A 23,291-nucleotide genomic window follows, 5' to 3' on the forward strand; every position below is an offset into this window, starting at 1 on the left:
TTCAAAACTGCTGGTTGTGAGGGGAGTAAAGTAATCAGCTGGCTGCACTTTGTCCTCAGTGAGGCTTTTTCAGCTGTACACTGTATGGTGGGATGTGTGCTGGCCAGGGTGGCAGGAAGGGAACAGGACATCATGTCATCCTGTAATGACACATACTGCTGTCCAGCAGTAACGTGGGAGAGGTCTTTTCTATTCCTGTTAGGGAAGAGGGGCTCCCCTTCTGGGAGGGAAGGAAGAGAGGGAGGTAAAGCTAAGCTGGAGAGAGGAAAGGGTCAGGTAAGAAAGTGGGAAAAATATGACACTCATCTGGAAAGCCATCAAAAATGCCACAGAAATCAAGGCTGGAAAGGATATCACAAATGACATGGTCCACTTTCCTGCCCAAAGACAGGATGATGGACATCCTGGCTAGGTTTCTCTGCGCAGTGTCTCTGTCTGCATATCCCCAGAAGATCACTGTCATTGATATAGCTCCTGTTGGGGTCACTCACATTAGCCAGACATTGGTTTCCCAAACCTAACTGAAGTTGAAGCTTCACACCTTTCATTCCTACCAGTAGATACTCATTTTGGTATTTAGAGAATGAATAGCTTCTCTGCACGTGAATAGCTGCTATTCCTGCATCCAGGAAAGGGTCCTATTAGACATTATAGCGTGAAGCTGTAGCAGAGACTGAAATCTGATCCTGGAGATGAAACCATTTTGGATCTGACATCAAGTATACAGAGGGAGCATTTCTAGATGGAGCTAAATAGCATGAATCAAGACAGAAAAATGAAATAAGGAATCATCTTGAACATGAATTCCAATTATCCTCAAAAGCAGCTATGGATATAAAATATAAAGTACATCCTGCACTTGATACCCAACTCCTCCCAGCCAGGCTATGCAGGGGGTTGGACATCCCCGCAAGCAGCAATACACAAAACATGATTTAAGTCCTAATTCTGCCTGTTACAGGATTACAGCATTAGTACCCCAAATCTCACAGTGTGGCTCAAGGAGAAAGCCTCCAACCCTGGGGTGAGGAAAGCCCCGCTCTGGAGGAGGCATCCGGGAGAGTTATTTTTCAGCAGCGGCCAATATGGGGGAGGCCGCCCTCAGCCCTGAGGCCACTTGAGCAGGCGGGAGGGACTCGGCGGGTGGGGACGTGGCCGTGGGGGTGCAGCCCCGCGCAGGCCGGTCTCCCGAGGCCGGCCCGGCTCGGATCGACCCACGGGTATTGCCGGGCGGTCACATGCGGCAGGCGGGGAGAGAGCAGGGAAGGGGGAGCGCTGAATAATTGAGGAGCTGCAGCGCCCTCCTCACTCCCTCCTCCTTCCCTCTCTCCTCCTTCATCCATCCCTCCCCCTCCATCCATCCCTCCCTCCCCCCGCCCTGCGTGCGCTGCCGGGAGCCGGGGTCGGCGGATCCCAGCGCAAACCCCCCCTAGACCCGCCGGCTGCAGCAGCGCAGCCGCCCCGCCGGGGTGCTGCTCCGCAGAATCGTCCGCCCGCTGCCCTCCGCGCCGGCGGTGAGTGCCCCGCGGCACCGGGGAAGATAAGCGGGGTGGAGGGAGGGTGGGAAGGCGCTGCCATCCCCCGCCTGGGGTGAGTGGCTCGGAGCCTCTCCGGGTGCAGGGAGCAGGCTGTGAGCCCGGGCGAGGGCTGGCCCGGCGCCCCTCGCTGGGAGCGGGAACGCGGCGGCTACCACCCCCCCCCCCCCCCCCGCCCTCCCACGCACACGGGGCTGGCTCCTACCCTGCTCGGGGCCGGCACGGCAAGGGGAGCGCCCCGGGTCCTCCGGGCCATGGGGAAACGAGCCCGGGGGACCCCAGCCCGTTTGTGCATCCCCGGCTGAGCTGAGGCCCCGTGTTTACAAAGTGTCGGGGCACTCACCGCGGCTAGGGGCGTCAGGGATTGATAGGAAAGAAGGAAAAAGAGGAGCGAGGAGCAGTACCGGGTGGTCTGACAGAGACGAAGCTCTAGCTACAGGTTACCTTACGAAACACGCGAGGGGCAGGTGGGGAAACGGCGGGCAGGGGGGCAGGATGCAGAAGAGGAACCCGAGCAGGAGAGAGATCGGTGGAGGACGCGAGGGCAGCTAGACCCGCGCGGGACGATGCTGGGGCACGCGCAGCTCCGGGCTGGCGCTGTCCGCGGTGCTGAAGCCCCGACGGGGAGACTCAGGCCCCCGCCGAGGCCTCCCCCCGACGGACGCGGCTGGCCCACGCACAGGAGCCCGATTTACGGCTCCGTCCTCCCGCCGGCGATTGCAAAACTCCCTCTGACTTAGACGCTGGTAATGGAGTTAAGCTTCCTCTTTACGTCACCCCTGACTCGGTGCTGTTTATTGATTCCACACGGGTATTTTCAAACTGCCTAATACCAGCCGCCTGCTCACCCCAGCCCCTGGTAGGTGTGCTTCAGCATCATGGTATTGAAAATTCTGGTTGCTTTTCTCAGAATTGATTTTCAGCTCAGGTTCTTGTGGCCTATTAAATGCTAGTTTATACAGATCGACTTTGTGCCTTCCTGTCACAAGCTGTACCAAGAACGCTCTAATGTAGGACTACCTAAATCAACACAGGCTCTGGGGAGAAGTAGAAAGTAGTATTACTCTGGTCAACCCCAGAGAAGACTTTTGGCTCAAAAGGGCCATGGCTGATTTAATCTAGCATAATAGCTAATAAATCCACACAATGTCCCTAAGTGGCAGGCAAGTACATTTTAGCATGCTAAGGCATTTGTTTAATTGTCCCAAAACTGTCATGAGACTGGAAGTCTGATTGCTAAAGATATTTACACGTGTTCATTTTATCAGTACACATTGCTAAGGCATATGAGTTACAGTAATTGAGCAACATACTGTAAACAAACATAAAAACCTCAAACAAACCAAAACAATACCAGAGTGAAAACTTACCTAGATTAAACTGACTAATTATCTATTCTTAAAATGTACCGCTGAGTGGGGCAGCCTTGTTCCATGAGATCAGAGAGGTAAGGGGGTCCTGCAGAGGTCCAAGACCAAAGTGCTATTTCCCTCATCTGTCAAAGGTGCTGAACTCTGCTGACAAAACAGAGACTGATGAATAGTAAATGATACTGACAAAGAATCTTGGGTCCTCTCAAAGTAAAGTCAATGTACAGTACATCTGGAAGAAATATCTGCAATAGGAAAAGGCGTTGAATATAACCGGGGCGGGGGGGGGGGGGGGGGGGGGGGGGGGGGAACCTTGTTCAATTGCTGCTCAGTAAGAGGAGATGCAAGGAGGAAATTTTACCTGAGTCCTTGGAAACTGATGCTGCTGGAATACAGGAGACATCAACAAAAAATACAGTAAAATTGCAAGTAAGAAAAAAAGGAAGCAAAGCCAAAGCCTGTCAAGGGGCAGAGAAAGGCCACTGCAAATGAAGGACTTGAGCAACTCACTTCATTGAAAAGAAGGGTGGGAGGTGACTTGCTTCTTGAATCTAAGAGCCTCTATATAAATTACTAGGCACTGAGTTATTCCTCTGTCTGCCAAAGAAAGGCACAACATGAGCTAGTGCCGAGATGCTAAATGCCAAAGCATTCTGATTTAAGTGAGGGATCACATTTTTGAACAGTGGAGAGCTGATGACCTGATGAAGAAGTTATCAGAAAACCTGCTGGATTCTCCATCTGTCGATGTCAAGACTCAATGTCCTCCCACAAGATAAGATTTAGCCAAAGCAAGTCATTGGGCTCCCCGCAGGAGTAATTGCCTGAAAGCTAATGGCTTGTGATTCAGACCAAATGAAGTTGGTGCACTTAATGGTACCTTTGATCCTTAAATCCTTGAGCTAGGTACAGAGATGTACAACTTTGCTCCTAAGTGCCCCAGCTTCCCCCTAGACAAGTACAACATTCCCAGCAGGTGAGATTTTCGACCACAAACCAAGAGCAGAACAAATGCCTGACCAAATTATATTTTAATCACACAATTTCCCAACTTGTTTCATCAGTTAACTCTCCCTAAAAAGAACCACTTTCTTTCTGAATATTTCAGTAAAGTGAAGCAATTTAAAAGAGAAATCATTCTCTTTAGGGAGTCAGTCATGACTCCCATGTCAAGACATATCTTACCCTTTTCTAAGTTTTTAGGATTATATGAAAATGATGAAAATTCATTCTTAATGGAACTTCAGAGTCTCAGATGGAATTGTATCAGAAAAGATTCCAGCCCAAAATATTTTAAAGGATATATTTATAGGCTGACTTGATGCTACTTCCTTCTTGAGCACAAGACAGTCTGTTTTCTCAGTTCTGAAATCACATACGTGTAATAAGATTTCATCCATCTTTCCTTGAAGGCAACAGGAGTTTTTCTAGAAAATTCAGTGAGAACAGGGTAACTGCTCAATGCCTAAATCAGTGGATTTCCTGTGAAGCTCTGTAACATTCAAGCAAAAAGCAAGAATAACAAGAACTTACACAAACATAAATATGATCTTAGGCTCTGCATGGAAAAAAAATATAGAGAGGATAACAGAATAATCTGCAACAGAATACACTTAGCCTCTTGGACTTCTTAGCCCTCAAATAATCAAGTCTTTGCTTTCAGAGTTCCTGAGCTATTAAGATCATCGTAATATGTATGTTCAAGCAACATGTTGCTTTTTGACTTATTAAGACATTTTAAAAATAAGGACGTAAGAATGTAAAAAAGAATCAAATACTTATTCATGTGTGTGGTAGCGGGATCCATGGTCACACACAAAAACATCAGCAGAAAGGTAGCCTGTGTGTCTTTCACATTCATTAAAAAAGGAAATAATTAAAAAAAACACACTCCCAGATTGGTGCTCTCTATAAAATACAAAGCCATGGATGGGTCTGAACTTTTCATTCTTGTGAGAGACAGTGTATCTAGGGTTGCAAAATGGTCTAGGGTCAAGAAATACAGTAGGCATTTTAAGCTAGTTCCCATAGTGTCTCACCTCAGTCCAGGCTGACTCTGCCAAACTCATTGAACTGCCCACAGTGCAAACAGCAGCAGATTCTGAATTAGATCCATGAGCCACAGAGATTCCTAAAACATTTTTGCTTTACAAGGGTGAGATGTAGCTAAGCTGTGGCTGTCAAATGGAAACTGCCTTCTAGTACCAGGCAATTGTTCTCCTGCGTACCTTTGCTTGGCTCATTGAACAGCAGCCCTGCCTCTAGACTACGTGGTCATTGGCACAGGCCTGGGTGCTCCAGCTAGCGTTGATGCTGCCACCACAGCCTATCCCTTCCTGTCACCAGGCTGGGACTAGGAGAAAATGATTTTTTTCCCTGCAATAAAACTGTCAGAGTGAAGCCCAGGCACTTCTGAAACAAAACCAGTGAGGTGGAGCCATGCAGCACATGACTCTGTTGTTTCCCTTCCTCTGCATGGCAACTGTATCAATAATTTACAGAAAGACACAGTACCATAAACTAAATCTACCTTGCACGTGAACAAAAGAAGAGCTTTTGTGGCACAGGTTTTCCAAGCACCACATCCTGTTTCTGAGAGGACAGAGTTACAGGAGTAAGTAGTTTGCTGCCTATAGGGAAATGCGTTACTGCTGCCAGGCTACAAGTGTGTATGGCTGCAAGTATCTGTACCAAAGGTAAATGGTAGGTAAATGTCTACATGTAGGTAAATGTCTACAAAAACAAATGTGGGGGGTTGAGGGCAGCCCCTCTAAGCAGCCACTGATTCTTGCTTGTCAGTGACCATTACCTAAGCCAGTGGTTTGGTCCACTCTTCCTGCAAGTCCTCAGCTCCCTGAGAGCAGACCGGGTCTTACTGAACAAAGTTTTTTAAACCTGGGGATAGAGACACCCCTTTGTGCCAAGATGCCACTTGTACCACTGGGCACATTCACTCCCAGTAACACAATTAAAGCTTAGCTTTAAACATGTTCTCGAGCATTATTGAACCAGGTTTTAATGATGGACTTGTTGAGTCATACTAAATGAGCAACTGCTCTGTGGAGCACAGCAATGCCAGGGTGGCTTCCAGGTGACATTTGGACACCCTAGTATAGTAGTAAAGGAAATGTACCCTTCTCCTGCCTGTCCTTCATCCTCGGCTGGGAACAGGCAGAAAGCATCAGTGACAGGTCTCCCACTGCTCCAGCCCCGCAGCAAGGCGCTTGGGAAGCATCTGGGTATGCCAGTGCCTTGTCTAAGGCACATGGGCAACGGCAGGTGTGTTCCACTCATTAACAGGCTGTGGAAGCAACAGGGACCAAGAATGTGCAATTAATAACTAGGATCACCAGCTCTGCACACAGTAAATTGAGACAGAAAGAGGCAGTATGTCGAGTTCCTTTGTCCAAGAGCTCCAGCACAAACAAGAACTACAGCAATCACGTTTCAGTGATACTGCTCTCTCCTCTTAATTATGTGTGGGCACACCAGCCTAGTTACACTTGCCAGGCAGGGCAGCACACCATGAGGACACTGCATGTACTGTAGCTGTGAGACAAAATGTGTTGCCTCAGGGAAAGAAGTTGGGGTTTGGGGCCTTGCCAGTAAGGGAAGCTAAGAGCAAGTATGCATTTAGCTACCAGAACTTCAATGGCAAGGAAATTTTAAGCTAAAGGTAAGCATGCTGGCTCATGCCGATTCCTGTGCTACACAAGGACATCTCCAGGCAATGTGTGTGCATCACTCAGGAATGTTATAATACCCTAATTTTATATGCTATTAGCATTTTTAAGAACATACAGTTCTTCATTTAATTCTTCTTTACTGGTGCCATCCTAGATGCTGACTCAGTCTTGTAACTCAATGTGAAATGTCAGAAGGTCCTCATGCCACAGTGCCCTGTATTACTCACACTACACACCACATAGGAGTTGCTATGCATTTGCCTAACTGATGATAATAGAATTGTTTAAGTTGGAAAAGACCTTTAAGATCATTGAGTCTAACCATTCACCCAGCAATACCAAGTCCACCTCTAAACCACGTCACTAAGTGCCACATCTACACCTTTTCTAAATGCCTCCTGGGATAATGATTCCACAACTTCTTTGGGAAGCTGGTTCCAATGCTTGGCAACCCTTGTGGTGAAGAAATTTTTCCTAACATCCAGTCTAAACCTCCTCTGGTGCAACTTGAGGTCATTTCCTCTTGTTCTATCACTTGTTACTTGGGAGAAGAGACCGACACATACCTTGCTACAAGTGATGATAAATGACTAAACCCAGAAACCCTATTCTAAATCATCTTGTTTGATCAACTTGTGCTCACATTACTCATATAATGGGTTGTGTAGAAATTGCAGGAGAATTACTCATGTAAGTCAAAGATGTTTTGTCCCAGTGAATAATAAGGATAAGCAGCCAATGTAATAAAAGCAGCAGGAGCTGCTATTCACTTCCTTGAAGTGCATTGAATCTACCTCATATCTCTGCTGAGGAACCTAGTGACACAGGCTACAACCAGCTCACAGCTCTAGGCTCCCTTTTTCATATGCAAAAAAAACCCCATTGTTTTGTATATACTACTATTGCTTCTTCTGGAGCCTTTAGTAGGCTTGGGATTGAAGAATATGTCATTCCAGCTTCTTCTGAGGAAAGCAGCTCTTTGAGAACCTCTCCTGCATTAATCAGGTGGCAGCCAAAATCATGGAAATGGGACAGCGAGGCATAGTCGACTACATTTGTATATCCACTGATGGAACATGATAACTAATTAATGAGACCATGTGCACGCACAAAAGAGAAATGCATTTAAAGCCCAACAAGTGGTGAACCGTATTTGTAAGCCTGATGTGTTTACAGTGTAAAAGACCAGTTCAGAATCCTACTAAACTATTACAGAAAGGTGGAAAGACTGCTGGGAAGTGAGATACAGCATTGGGAGGAAAAAACACCCCAGTTTCTTAGTGGGGAATAAAGGAATCTCTATAAAAACAGCTATCTTCAAAACAAAAGTAGAAGCTTAAAAATAGTGAATTTTCAGATCCTGTATTTGATACACAGGTAATTTTTTTTTGTTCTGGTTAGGATGACGAAGCCAGACAAATTGGTACTTTATTGAAAGACTTAATTTGTGTTTTTGCCACTGAAATTCAAAATGCTACCCAGAAATGAAATAAATTGTCATAATGACACATCAGCCAGACTCTCACAACAGTAAAAATCCATTTTGTTTAGATAAATAACCCATTCTGTGAATTACATGGGTTGAAAAATGCTCTTATGGCTGGCCTGGAGCAAAGCATGACAACTTTCATTCTGTGGTGTAAAAGGATGGATCCACAGAGGTTAAAAAAAAAAAAAAGCAAGCACAACTGAGTAATTACAGACGTGCATGCTGTTAAAGCAAAGTTCTTTAATTAGTAATATTCTAGAACAGACTGTCTGATAATCCAGGTCTAAACATTTCAGTGATACAAAGTCAGCCCTTGTCCATTCTGATTGTGAGATTCACTGCAGAAAGTGTGCATCTCAAAGGCTGATGAAAGTATAATCCACTACCCCAAAATAAAAAAAAAAAAGCCCAGCATTGCAAACACAAGGTTGCAACCACCCCACTGATGCCAACGGCAATCATACTGCCAGGACAATATACACCTAGTGCTGCAAACAGGAAACTCACTAAGATTTGGAGGAGATACCATACTATCAGGGAGATGCTTTTTCCTCTTGTGACAGCTCAGAGGCTAGAGCTGCTACTATCAAGACCAGAGGCAAAGCTGCAGAAACATGTGCCAGCATATGAGACTAATCTTAGCTCCTGGGCACTCAGCTCATGATGTTTTAAACACCTGAATTTCAGAGGTCAGCATATCAGCTCTTGAAAGAGTCTGAGGACCCAGACCTGTGAGCCCACATTTCCTTTAGGAGTTTCATGTGTTCAACATTGCCATGGCTCGTGTCTGCAAAAGGATGGGGGATGCCGTATCCGATAGCTGTAAGCATTGGTATCAATACGTGCACTTCAATTGCAAAACCATGCAGCTGCCACAAATGTGCATTTGAAGGTGCATAGAGCCATAAGGGTCCTTCTGAACACAACCTTTGGCAGGTACAAGAGCAATATTGTTTTCAGCAAAGAACAGCTAAGGGAGTGTCCTTGGTTCAGCAGTAGCAGTCATATTTCTCCTTCTTAGTAGCTGGTGCAGCGCTGTGTTTTTGACTTTCAGCCTGGGAACAGCACTGATAACACTGATGTTTTTGTTGCTGGTCAGTAATGTTTACTCTGACCAAGGACTTCCTGAGTCTCATGATCTGCCAGGGATGAGGGAAAGCCAGGAGGAAGCAGAGACAGGACATATAACCCAAACTAGCCAAAGAGGTATTCCATACCACAGAACATCATGCCCACTATATAAACTGGAGGCAGTTACCCGGAAGGGCTAGATTGCTGCTGGGGTTGGGCTGGGTATTGGTAGGGGGGTGGTGAGCGGTTATATTCTCTTCCCTTGTTATTTCCCTTATCATTATTATTATTGGTAGCAGCAGTAGTGATTTGTGTTATACCTTAGTTACTAAACTGTTCTTATCTCAACCCGTGGGAGTTGCGTTCTTTTGATTCTCCTCCCCATCCCTCCGGGAGCAGGGGGGAGGAAAGGGCAGGGAGTGAGAGAGCAGTCTGCATGGCTGAGTTGCTGGCTGGGCTTAAACCATGACAGGGAGCATTAACAGTTTTTAACATGGCTTTTCTTCCACTTCCTTAAAAAACCCAGCTGGATTAACCACTCATCCACTTCTGCAAGGTACCTACAATTCTCCATTTTACTGATGGAGGAACAAATTTAGTAATTTCATGCGGTTTCATCACTCTGTTAGAGGGAATCTGTCAGAGCAGTTCCAAGAAGCTCCTGGTTGCCCATCTCCTGCTCAGCTCACCCATCTATTGATTTGTCATTTCCCTGCATTAGCAGTGTCGTTATGTTTTTTTAAGGCTTTTACTTTGCCATCTCAAGACAACAATGACAAACTAGACCTTTTGGAAAATGTGCAAATTGATTATACCTCTTTCTCTGTAATTCTTTTTTTTTTTTTCTTTTCCCTTCTGGTGATTAAATAGGTTTTTTTTGCAAACACAGAGCACTTCGTGCATATTGCACTGCTTACAGCTTGGCACTCACAGGCATATCTGTTATAAGTTGCCTGCACTCAGCCCTACACCACTCTGCACCATGAGGAATCATTGCCTCCCGTACAAAAAGGACAGAAAACAAGTGTCAGGCATAGGTCTGCCTCCTGCAGGCACAAAGGAGAAGGACAGCAGAAAAACTGATGTCTTGGGGATGTGAACTTACTGTCTAAGCGGAGGGAATGTGCCTGCTGGAATGCCCATGAGCATCTCGGAAAGGGAGAATGGTGCATTTGGTTTCCTTGCCCTGCAGGCTATAAATAAGAGCTATAGGTGCTCCTAATGCATTCAGCCTCTGGAAAGGAGGAAAACACTGATCCTTGCAGCCCCATAGCTGTTTCTCATTAGCCGGATGCTCCAGAGGATCCCAAGGGACCCTGACGGCCTGGACCAAATGCTGGTGAGGTTGGCATGTAATTAACCCTGTCAAAGTTTAGAACAACACAATGTCAAGGCATCTGCTGACCTTCACTACAGCTAGCTCCAATTTTACCTCTGAATGTGTTACTTCAGCTCCCACCTATACCTCACCCAGGCAGGAAGAGGAGCACTCAAGTCACCTAACCCTCCTAATTGCTCACCTTCACAGACACGCTGCCCAAAGATCAATACTCAAACACTGAACTAGCTATTTAGCTTAAGAAATGGGACCCACCAGCTGCAGGATAAATGGAATCATAGGATCAACTAGGTTGGAAAAGACCTTTAAGATCATCAAGTCCTACTGTTCCCCAGGACTGCCAAGTCCACCACTAAGGAGCTTTGACATCTCTCATCCTTCCCTCTGCCTTTTCCCCGATTACTCAGGCAGGGCAGTCTCTGAAGGCTGGAGAGGGGCAAAAAGGGTACTGTCTATGTACATGCTACTTATTTTATTGGATTACATGTCTATGCTCTTTTAACTTTCACACTGGAGTCTAGAACACAAAGTTTAAGGACTCCTGGGGGCTGTCTCTGGATGCATGGCACCCTTGCTTTATATCCTTGGTTGAATTAATTATTTCCTCCTTTAACTTGCTTATTTGTCAAAAAAAAAAAGCCATCTTATAGCAGGGCTAATATTGGTAAGGCATTTAATGTGACACAAGGGGAAGTAATATAGAAAAGTGCTGTTCAACCCCTTCATTTCCATTTCGCTATGAAGACAAGCAAAAATAAGAATTTCTGAACCCATTTTTTTACTTGATGCAACATAGAAAGTTGGTCTTAAACCTGAAACATATCACTAGTTTAATTTAGCAAGAATTTTCGTTTAAGTTAGCCACAGCTCCATTTGCTCAAGCAAAGGTAAAAATGGAAAGATTAAAAATAAAAAGAGCCCGAAATTAACAGCAAAGGCTCAAGGCCAGATTGCTGAAGATGAACCCACGTGAGCAATGCTGGGACTGGCAGGGACCAGCCCTTGCTCTCAGCTCTGTGCCTGGCTTTTAAATCCCTTTAAGGAGAACTGATGATGGAGATAGAGCCAGCTTTTACAGTGCCAGCCCAGCTGGGGATCAACACTGTAAAACCAAGCACATAAAACTCCAAATCAAATCTCAGTCGTAATGAAAACCTTAAGGTGACGACCAGCCCCGGCAGAAGGCATCCCTCTGGTCGGCTGCCTGCCTCCCACCGCATCGCACCACTGACGTCATTCCTCTCCCTGCTGTAGGAGCTGTAATGAGATTCAGTATCTTGTGTCTCTTCATACAAGTCTGCCTCACCTTTACCGAGCTAGTAATTAGAGAAGAAAGGGGAATGGGAGCAGGGTAGTCAGGCTAGCGTGTTTCTTCCTCTTTCTCTTGTCCTTCACCTGGGATTGCAGTGGGTTCACTGCCAGGAGCTGCCTCTTGCATAATCTTGAGCCATCTCTCACACCCCCTTCAGCCTTTGGGTCTCTTAGGGGCAATGCTGTATCCCAACTCGGCATACAGCCCCTACACAGAGCGGGAAGGGGAGTCCGAGGGCTGTTGCTCCTGCGCTGCAAACATCTGTGTTACTATTTCTGAGGTCCACAACAGGCACTGCCTCAGGGTTTGACAGTAACCTGCTCTAATCCCACATTTATGGGGCACATCTTCCCTGGGCAAGGAGGAAAGAGCTTTCCCCATCACCCGCTGCAGCAAACTCAGCCCTGCTGTCCTGCACACTGGGGCCGGAACCATGCCAACCCTGCTACTGCTGGGGCATCAGCAAGTTCTTCTCTACAGTAATTACTTCTGTGAGCCACGAAAGCCAGAGGAAATACAACCTTTTCCTCTTAATGAGTGCCCTTTCCTGACTTTCCATCAATATACCAACAGGAGCTCTCTTTTTTTCATTCATTACTGTCAATGTTCTGTTTCTTGTTGCATCCCCAGTGTTTTTAGTAGAGGTCTTTGCTTAAGGATACTGCTATGGACTCCTGAACAGGGAGTAGTCATTAACAAAAATCAAACTAGCCATCCCAAAGCACAGACGAGGCATGGGGAAGCTCATCTGGGGAAGAAGGAGCTGTGGAGGGTGATGAGGACTGGGCAAAGCTGGGGGACACTGTGTTGCTTTTCACCAGCATGGAGCAGCCAGCAGAAATGAGTTTTACACAGGAATAATTTGTCACCAACCCAGACACTAAGGAATATTCATGCCTCTAAATACCTAGGCCTCTCCTTCTGACTTGATTGCTGTTTTAGTTAATTTACCCTAATGAAGACGAGTGTTTCGGTACAAACAGCGGTTGCTAACAAGCACGTGGTGGCAGTAGGAAGTGCCAGCCGGCAAGGCGGCAGCCAAGGAAAACCGACCCAGGCTGCCTGATGATGAAGAGCTGCACAGCTCCAAAACCTGGCTGCAGCTCCCCGAGTCCAGCTTGTCTTCTCCAAGCCACAGCTCCTTTCATCTTCCCAGATTTATCATGCCGAGAGCAAATAAATAGCCACAATTAAAAATTCCTTCCTTCTGGCTATGTGATTCTACCAAGGCAGGGTTAGTGGAGCAGAGCAGAAGCAAGTTGTCTCTGCCTCATGTAAAGGTTGCCATCCATGAGATTTTTTTTTATGGTTTCAAATGGAGTGAAAGGATGTTTTCCAAGCTACAGAGCAGCAATATGCTGATCTCACTTAAACATCTGGAATAGTTTTGAATGATAGCTTTAATTCAGTACAGCAGCAATTATAGAGTTATTTTGGTTTGGAGGGGTTTTTTTCTCCTTGTTGACTTAGGAGGGGCTGTATGAACTGCAGGGCTATGCTGGGCTGCCATGCAGAAGCACCCCTGGTCTCAGTCCAACCCCAGGCAGCTGGAACAGCTCAGCAGCCTAAATCTGGGCACACCAGAGACCCACCAGCCAGTTCCTGCTTTAAATTTAAACCATTTAAAGTATTTATTTTTTAAATTAAAATTTAAAAAAAATTTTAGCAATTTATAATTATTCCTAGACAAGGCTGCCAGGCCTTCCCCTTAGCTTCTTCACAAACCCTTCCCTGCCACCCTTCCCAAACCCTTCATCGGCTACCACAGACACTGCAGACAAGATGATGAAAAACTGCAGGTTTCAAACCACATCTGTCCCAACCTCCTTAAAACACAGGGTAGGTATTGCCAGGCCAAAGCACAATGTTGGTGATGGGAGCAAGGAGCAGCCCACAGCCTCAGCAACTCCATTCCTATCTCTTCTGGTGGCCCAACAGCCCCTCTGTGACAAGCACAGTCTTCACAAAGATATTGTATAAAGACATCAAGAGAAACAAATCATTTCTTCCCAGTGTCCATTTCTTTCCATAGTTAATCACCCAACTTTTATTTGTCCATCCTCAACATCCAGCCACTGATTCCCACTATGCTTTTCCTTACAAGAGTTAAGAGCTGACTTTTCAGTATCTATGTTTTTCACCTTATAACAGGTTTTTGGCATGAGTAAACCAAGGACGGGTTCACTTGGGAAAGATATTTTCTTACAGTACAAGAAAATATCTTTTGCACAGGGATAAGAACATGGGAGTTGTAACAGTTAAAAAAACAGTTCAAAAACTTCCGCCCTGCTTCTAGGCTAGTTTAAGTCAATTTGGCACAATCCTAAGGATAGCAATCTGAGTCTTGCAAATTCAACTAGAAGCATTCAAAAACTCCAAGGAAAATAATTAATAAATAATGGGAACTGGCTGGGTGAAGTGCAGCAAGACTTCTTTGGCAGCCCATGTTTCAGAGATATTGTGTTTTGGATAAAACGAGGGTGAATTCTGGGTGGTGATCACTTTGTTTACAGGAGTTATTTTCCCTGTGGCTGAAACACAGCCCTGGCAAAGGAGAGCTACCAGCACATGAGCACACTGCCCTGAGGACTGCTCTGCCAGATCCCAGCTTGCTGTGGCTCAGCTGCCCCTTCCAACACAAACCTTCAACTAAATCAGAAAGTAAAACCTAGCCTGAGACACAGCTACAAACCAGACGATGCCTTGAGCAACCCAAAGCCAAACCCATTTTTTATTCTCAACCCAAAAATGCACATTTTCTAAAGAGCAGTAACTATTTTATTATTCTTAGCCAGGACATCCAGGCTTTCAGCCCGTGGTTGCCCAAGGGAAAAGTATCAGCAATTTGAACTGTTATTAACCACAACATGAAATAAAAGCTGTGTTTCATTTAATAAAGTCCAGAAAACAAGGCTGGTTGGTGGACACGATGTGATTTGTATTGGATGTAAAGATGGAAAAATAATTGTTTTGTCTTCAAGGCAATAAAAAAAAAAAATCTGTATTAACAAGAAGCTATCAGGCTAAAATTCATATTTAATAAACTTTTTTCCTGTTCTGTTACATTAGCATGCAGAGACCATCAATTCTTGTTATTTTGCTCAAAGTCAAGAAGTCATCATGTGTCACTAGAAAGTCATTGTTGTTGGCATTAGGATGTCGCTTAAGAACTACACAGTTTGCTAAAGAACAGCACAAAGAGCTGGAGGATGGCAGTTCCTGAAAACATGACTTGAGATGAAAAAGCACAGAGAAAAACAAGTGGATGCCATAATTTTTAAGACAACCCTAGAGTAGATGGGTTCAGGCAGGATCATTTAGAAGTACTTAAAAACAGCTGCAGCCAGCCATGCTCTTGGCCAGTCACTCTCCAGTGGATAGTAGAGCCAGCACTGCTTCTGCTGAGCTTCTCTCCCAGGTTGTCTTAGCAACACAGAAGCCAGACCCCAAAGCATGGTGCAGGTACACCAGAAAACTGTATCAATAAATAAATAAATAAATTTAAAATGTATTCCTGAACCAGTATTCAATAACTACAATAATAAAATGATAAAGTGAATGAGGAAACCAGACCAAGGACTCTTTTTAACCATATGATTCATTAGGACCTGAACAAGCAGCACCCTTCAAAACTTCCCCTTTTGGGTTCACGAGAATAACAGCAGCACACAAACAGAAAAAACAACAAGGAGCAACTTCTATAGCACTAAAAAATAATCATATGTCCCTGTAAGTGCAAATTTGCAGTGATCAATCCCCATATGCAGCCACAGCCTGGCCCAGGCAGGCAGCAGGCTCAACACACTGGTTACAGGAGCAAAGCTAAAGTCCCAGACTCTTCTTTTGGCATGGATGTCCCACAGTGTGGAATGTGGTGATGGTGGGCTGACACATGGTGCTAGCAGGAACATCCCTGCTGCTGGAATACGCTGTGGCACTGCCAAGCTTGGAGTCAGGCTTGCTCCCCACCATGACCCAATGTGCCACAGTGGCCACCAGCATAGTCGTTATCGCTTCTGGTAGAAATTAAGCCATGTAATGGGCACTTGGAGGGTATCGGAGCTCTGCTGCTTATGGGGCTGCATTAGTAACTAGGACTAAAACTATGCAGACAAACAAAAAGGGGGACAGAGCATCTCTGTTGTATCAAACACTTGGGATGAAGAAAGGCAATTTCTTCAGAGAAGCAACACTACTGAAAGCAAAGCTCCCCTCAGCCCCCAGGGCTCTCCCAGCACTGAAGCCCAGGCAGAAACCGGCTCAGGAGGCCCTTTTGGTTCCTCTGTGTGGAACCCATCCCTCTTGCTCTACTATTCCAGTTAACAACTGTGTTCCTCCCTTGCAGCCAGGCCGCCAGTGGAGGAGGGAGATGCAGCTGCAGCCCTGAGCGGGTGCTGCCAGAACCATCTGTGATCCACCTCCACAAGCCCAGCACCAGCCATGAGCGGCTTCTTCTCACGCCTGGACCCGCGGCGGGTGCCATGGGGGGCAGCAGGCCATGCCCTGCGCACCCGCGTCCTGCGCACCAAGCCAGTGGAGTCAATGCTGGAGGGCACGGGGACCACTGCCACCCAGGGTGCCAGGCTGGCTAAGGTGCTCACCACCCTTGACCTCATCTCCCTCGGCGTCGGGAGCTGTGTGGGCACAGGCATGTACGTGGTGTCTGGCCTGGTGGCCAAGGAGATGGCAGGGCCCGGGGTCATCGTTTCCTTCATCATCGCTGCCGTCGCCTCCATCTTGTCAGGTGAGTCATGTGCGTGCCTTATGAGTACAAGTTATTACGTGCATCCTCTGGCTCCATTTGCAGGTGGACGCCTGGGAGGACCCAAGCTCAGCAGCACAAGCTACAAGGAAGTAGCAACTTCTCCATAGACTAAAAAACCCTTTCACAGTGGGCTTACCACCTCAGCTGCACTGAGTCTCATTGCCCAAATACCAAACCAAACCTAATGCCCTGGGAGCCAGCAGCCTAAGTGTAATTACCCCGATGAGCTGCTGATGGCGTCCCCAGGGATGGAGCCTGTGGTCAATATGTTTTCAAAGAGTTGAAAGTTTTGCAGTGTGTGTCCAAGGCAGAGAGTGTGGCCAAGCCACAGCGTTGAAGCAGGAGTGCAACATGGCTTGTGGGAAACCCTGGTTCAACAGGAAGGCTGTCATGGCTTGATTATCACTGGGTCCAGTTTCTTTTGCTATCAACATTGATAACAGTTAAAAAAACTCCTCTGTTGTTTTTGGAGTTGATTTTATTGGCTCCTATACACACAGGATCACTGTTTGAATTTCCAAACAAAAAACCCAACAAACAACTGCAAAAACAGAGGAATTATGTACTTTAGTAAAAAGCCAATGAATTCCATCTCCTCTGTAGGAACCCAGCTGAGCATATGGCTTGAGCTGTGGTTTCCACATGAAGCCAGTACTGCTAGCATTTGTCCTTTCCAGATCAGTGCTAATACGATGATGTGATGTCCCTGCTCAGAGGACCTTGCACGCTGTGTCAGTCTGGTATCCAGCTTTTATCTGCAGGTTGGATAAGGAAACCTGAGTAAATGGCAAAGGGCTTTGATAGAAGACAGGAACAGCAAACACAAAGTGACCCAACTTCAAGTCTTTGGATTTTTGTAGGGAGAGATGGAAGCACATCATGCTCTTTCCCTGGAAGTTGTAGTGCTGCTCCATGGAGATCCTACCAAAATGCATGCTAGTTTGAATCTCTACACCCCAGACACAGCCCTGGCACAGCATGGGGATGGGGGTCACCCTCTCTCCAAAGCTATGCCAGGGAGGACCAACCAAGTGATGCTGGTTAGGGACCACCACACAGACTCACAGATCCCCACTCACTAGCTGGATCACAGTGACAAGGATCTCGGACACATATACCCCTGGTTTATCCTAGAACAAGAGCTGAGAACTCAGTGCAGTGAGATCCCTTGGTTGAGATCTCAACACAACAGATGAACCAAAATGCCCATTTTTTAACCAAGACAGTAGATAGCATCAGTATCTTTATCTTTCACCACTGCCTGCTTTCTGTCCTCTACGAGGGTTTTGCTGGCTATGATGCAAACCAAGAGCAAACGGAGCTTGGGTGGGTCTCATCAAACAAAAACACGCTGTGCTCCAAAAAGGGGCTTTTTCACCCCAGACATGAACCCTGCCCCACAGCAGGGAGCTTCTTCTGCCTTTGCCCACAGGAGCCTGCACTGCTTCCCACTCAGCTTTCATCTCCCCTTGCTTTTGTAGCCCTGGGAAAGTGTTTTGCAAAGGATGCAGTGTTTTGATAGTCTCCTTGGCTGCTTCCTCACTTCATCCTTGACGCTGCTGTTGCTTATAACAGCAACACATTTTTGGCAAGTAAAACCAAGCAAGAGTCTGGGAGCTGAACAGGCTATTGGGCTCACTGGGGACACTATTTCAGCTCTTGCGTCATGGTCACTCCTGGTGGGCTAGGCACTGAGCTTGGGCAGATATGCACAGACAGATTTTGAGGAACTTCTTACAGTTTTAAGGCCAGATGGGAGCACTAGATCACCTTCTCTGCCTTGGTGCACCACAGATCACCAAGTCAGATCCCACTCTCTTTTAAGTTAGCCTAGAAGGGTTTTGGCTAAAAATATGCCCCTTCCAGAAAGCCGTTTGGGTTCCCGGAGACAACCACAGTGAAACCCCGCCAGGCAGGTCCTGCCAGTAAGAAATCCCTATGCACTGTTTAGCCCAGCGTGGTGGTTTAAACCCAGCCAGACAGCTTATTCACTCACTTCCCTCACTTCTTTCCCTCCCCCTACTCCCAGAGGGGCGGGGAGGAGAACCAAAAAGAATGCAACTCACATGGGTTGAGATAAGAGCAGTTTAGTAACTAAGGTATAACACAAATCACTACTACTACCACCAATGATAATAATGATAAAGGAAATAACAAGGGAAGAGAATACATCACCTCACCACCAGCCAACCGAAAATTCGCGTCCCCCCCCAGCCCAACCAAGCACCGACCAATACCTCCTCCAACCCCACAGTCTCCCAGCCCTTCTTTGTAACTCCCAGTTACATCCTGGGCATGACGTGCTGTGGTATGGAATACCTCTTTGGATAGCTTGGGTCAGGTGTCCTATCTCTGCTTCCTCCCGGCTTCCCCTCCTCCCTGGCAGAGCATGAGGCTCACAAAGTCCTTGGCCAAACCAAAACATCATTGTTACCAGCTCTGTTCCCAGGCTGAAAGTCAAAACACAGCACTGTACCAGCTACCAAGAAGGAGAAAAATGACTGCTACTGCTGAACCCAGGACACCCAGATAGGGAGTTTTCTGACTTCATCTACCAGACAAACTGCAGTTATGCCTTCCCCTAGGTTTAAACAGCATGTGCTCCATCAGGGTACTTACAGACAGACTATAATTGATTAAGCTGATAAATTAAATCAATCTCTTTTATTCTCTCCCTGGAAAGCCTTTTATTCAGCTGTCAAACAGAAATGCTTGCCTAACTTCCCCTCACAAAGCCTTCAGCACAGGGAACACCACAGGTTCCCTTCGTAAGCTGTGACCAATGGAATTCCCCACTCTTAACTCCATGTCTAACCAAAACTGCTTGTTGGCAGAAATCAGCATCCTACCCAACCCCATTGCCCTCTCCACAGCCTTTGCCACCAGCCATTGTTTGTGCCTTTGGTGATCTCCTTTCCTAAACTAATAAAACCTCATGGAGCACACTCTGCAAACCACTTATTGTGAGCTCAGGCAAGGGTTAGGTCCTCCCACATGATGGTTACAGGTGTGGGATAGCTTTCTCTGTGACAAAATTCCATAAGCTTTTGTGTCAGACTGTGCAATGAAAGAAGAGACTCTCCCATGAGAACTGCTCTGTAATCCCAGGAACCCTTGATGGGGATTTCAAGCACCAAGCTACACAGTTTTGGAGCATACTGCTGTGCTCTTACCTGGTATGCATGTGGGAGCAGGCTCAGCAACAGCCTTGGTGCACAGTACAGCTGGGGATAGCTGAGCATGTGTCTCAGGTGCTGCAGGATGAGGGCCAGGATGAGGTGCTCCAGCTGAGGCTGATCATGGGTCGCTTGCGTGCTGCTGGAGAGCTGGGAGTCCTTTTTCTAAGGAAGCTTTCTTTACAGAGCTGCCTTTTATATATCTGCACACAATGATTGTGAAACACAATGGACAGGCTTTCTGAAATTAGGGTTTTGCTGTACATCTGCCTCCATAAATCGGTTGCTTTTGGTTAATGAAGGATAGTCTTCTAGATACCTCTCCAGCAAAAGTCCCCAATGAGCAGGTCAGGATGCCGCTGCCCAAGCCACTGCTAACACAGAAACATCTGACCTGTATACTGGCACTGTCCACAAAGCTGCTGGTTGCCTCACCTCCTACCCTCAAACAAGATAAACCAGAGAATGGAGAGGTCAATTAAATCTGAAAAATTGGGTTTTGTAGATGGGATCTTGGAAGGACCAATGTCATGGACCAAATCACTCAGCTGTGTTTACGTCTTGCTGAATAATGGCAATAATTGTGTAATTATATCAGCATTATGACCATCACAGCAGTTACAAATGTAGCTGATAGTCAGAGAAAAGAAATGTAAAAAGACTGCTCTTCTAAACAACCTCTGTGTTGGTTTGTTTTCTGCAAAAATTTGCAAACACATTTGACTGGGGAGGGAAAGGAAATCTGTCTTCAAAATCAAAGAGAGACATCCCAGCATCCTTTTCAGACCTGGAGCCAGGCACTGGCAGAACTGCACCTCTCTGGGTACCAGGGGATGAAGTACTGAATAGCAGGGGCGTACAAGAAGTAACTAAGAGTTTTATTATGCAGTTGTAGTGTAATAATAATAATAATAATAATACACTAGTGATACAGTAGAGATTAGTGAGATAAAGTCTGCACCTTGATAAATTGTGAAATTTTCTTCCTTTTTAAGCAGAGAGGGATGTGCTGTGAACCCTGTTTCTGATGAAGGACCTGCAGCACCAAAAAGTAAAGTGATTTGATCAGTGGCAGCCGATACAGCCGTTGGCAGTCAGGGGTGGCTGACAGATCTTGCATCATGTGTACCCCCGGACTGGATGTTGCATGCTATGATACAAAGTAGTTTATTTTCTTAATATATGCTGATACCTAATGCAGATAGCCACAACGTGTTGCTGTACCCAATGCACAGTGAAAGATTGATGTTCTATTTTGGGATCCTAGTAAAGTAAATGAAAAATCAAACATTTTATACATATTAACATCTTTGCTTTGCCATGATCATCTGTATCAATAACAATCATGTTTAACCCTTATTTTGTCATTGGCTAAAAGTAGAGTTGCCTCCAAGAAATATTGTGTGATTTTTAAGGCCATCAAAGAGAGAAACTAGACACTTCTCCCCACCAGAGCACCTGTTTCATAAATCATTCAGGCCTGTAGTTATCTATGAATGTCTTACCTTTGCTGAGTGCATGCATTTTTCATCAGCTTTAAATAATGACCATCTGTAAGGCTGGATGATGAGGATGTCTTGCTGCTCCTGTAGTTGGGCCTGCTTTACAGAAATCAGGCTTTGAAGACCCCCATTGCAAAGTACTGCCAGCATTGTGCATGCAAGTTAACAGTGAATGGAATGTAAAAATCCTCCAATACCAAGAAAAGAATCACCACCAAATTCAGCTTAAGGATTCAATAATTCTGTGTTTGTTCTGCGTAAATACTGCACTAGCAGTGTGAGCAGCAACCTCTTAACTCTTTTATAAATTATTCATTCCTTTCTCTATATTGAACTGATTGCAAATTTGAAGCAATTATTATCTTCTAAATAGAAAATAGTAGTTGATCAAGAACTCACCAATTACTACATGTTCACACAATGATAGTAACAGCCCTAACCTGTTATCCCATACAAGCTGAACTGTAGTCTTTGGGGCAAGGTCTTAATCAGCATTAAACACGCAGGACACAGTGTGCCCTTCCAGGACTTGTTCTGACTAATATTTGGGGAATTTATGACTAAGTCCATCCATTCCTTTTAAATAAAATCCAATGGTTGTTTTAAGACATCAATGTGTCAGGGTCAAGTTTTTATTGAATAGTATCCTGACATAGTAAGTACACAAGGAGTTTGGAAAGTATTAAAGTCCACTGAAATTGCCTCCTAAAGTGTTCCTATTAAATACTTTTTTGCTTCTCTTCTTCTACAAAGTCAGTTTTGCAAGTGTTCTTCAGAATGAGACGTGTAACATTTTTGAGTGTCAAAATAACTTGTTCTCTATGTAAGATGGCTTTAAACTCCTCTTGCATGGGTACAAATTAAATCAGGGATGAGCAGGACAGTTCTCATGCCTGGATCTTCATAGCAGTAACACAAGATAGGTATTAGGAGATTGCACAGCCAGGACAAGGAGAGGTATAGGCTTGCATGAGCCCTCCTGTAGCATCTTCCTCTAGGATAAGGCTGGGCAAAAGTGGTCCAGGATCCCACACAATGACTGGAAGCACCCCTGACCTCCCTGTGCCCTGCAGTACTTCAAAGAAACATAAACACTGTCCTCTGGCAGGTCTCACTGTAACCACCTTTCCCCCGCAAGCCCCAGGGCTATTATGGTTTCTGCAGCCAAAAGCACTGGGAGCTTACCAGAACATGGATACCACAATAAAACATTTTATAAAATCCCATGAAAACCAGCAAAAATCGTATTATGGTGTGACGGTTGGATGGGGAAGACAAAGTACCTATCATCATCAAAGCTATTTCAGGGAAACAGGGCTCCAAGGACCACACCACCCATGGTGCTCAGTTCTGTTCCCAGCTTTGGTTTTCTGTCGGGGGGGGGGCTGCAGTTGGCCGTGCCAAAGGTCCCAGATCAGAGGCACACACCTGTGGCAAGGCTTTTCTGCAACAGGCTGTAAAGGTTTGGATACTTTGAACTGTGCAGCCTTAAAAAAAAAAGAAGAAAAAAGAAAAAAAATCACAGCTTGATTTTAATGAAAATTGGGCTGGATTTTAAGCCAAATGACTGGGGAGGGAGGGTCATCATAGCCCCCTGTGATGTCTCTGTTCTCCCGATGCTGACTACAGCCCTGCGCATTTCCTGGAACCTCCATGCAGGTGAAACCAAGGCGGTTTCGATTTCAACTTTTCCAAGCACATTTTCCTTACATTGTTCCACGTTTTTCTAACCAGGCGTTTGCTACGCTGAGTTTGGTGTGCGGGTCCCCAAGACCACGGGCTCTGCCTACACCTACAGCTATGTGACAGTGGGGGAGTTCGTGGCATTCTTCATTGGCTGGAACCTCATCCTGGAGTACCTGATCGGCACGGCCGCAGGTGCCAGCGCCCTCAGCAGCATGTTTGACTCGCTGGCCAACCACACCATCAGCCACTGGATGATCAACAACGTCGGGACATTGAACGGACTAGGTGTGTCATGCTGTGCATAGGCTCCCAATCACTCAAAAAGTAAATGGAAGCTCATCAGAAGTCAGACATGGATAT

At 45.9% G+C, this 23,291-nt stretch overlaps 1 protein-coding gene across 2 annotated transcripts in view; it reads left to right on the forward strand.

Moving 5' to 3' along the window:
• The first annotated feature begins 1,360 nt into the window (after nucleotides 1–1,360).
• Nucleotides 1,361–23,291, forward strand: part of SLC7A14 (solute carrier family 7 member 14) — a 29,746-nt gene continuing 7,815 nt past the window's right edge. The window contains exons 1-3 of one of the 2 annotated variants that reach the window (XM_057411548.1): nucleotides 1,361–1,514; nucleotides 16,152–16,546; nucleotides 22,980–23,212. In XM_057411548.1, coding sequence (XP_057267531.1) covers nucleotides 16,243–16,546; nucleotides 22,980–23,212 — 537 coding nt within the window. In that variant the 5' untranslated portion in view covers nucleotides 1,361–1,514; nucleotides 16,152–16,242. Of the gene's footprint in view, nucleotides 1,515–16,147; nucleotides 16,547–22,979; nucleotides 23,213–23,291 lie in introns of both variants that reach the window. The other variant, XM_057411547.1, reaches the window with a different exon arrangement.

Source organism: Pezoporus wallicus, unplaced genomic scaffold (assembly GCF_028554395.1).
Source record: "Pezoporus wallicus isolate ANWC-B61680 ecotype Strahan unplaced genomic scaffold, APGP_CSIRO_Pwel_v1 contig_6899, whole genome shotgun sequence".
Classification (NCBI taxonomy): domain Eukaryota; kingdom Metazoa; phylum Chordata; class Aves; order Psittaciformes; family Psittacidae; genus Pezoporus; species Pezoporus wallicus.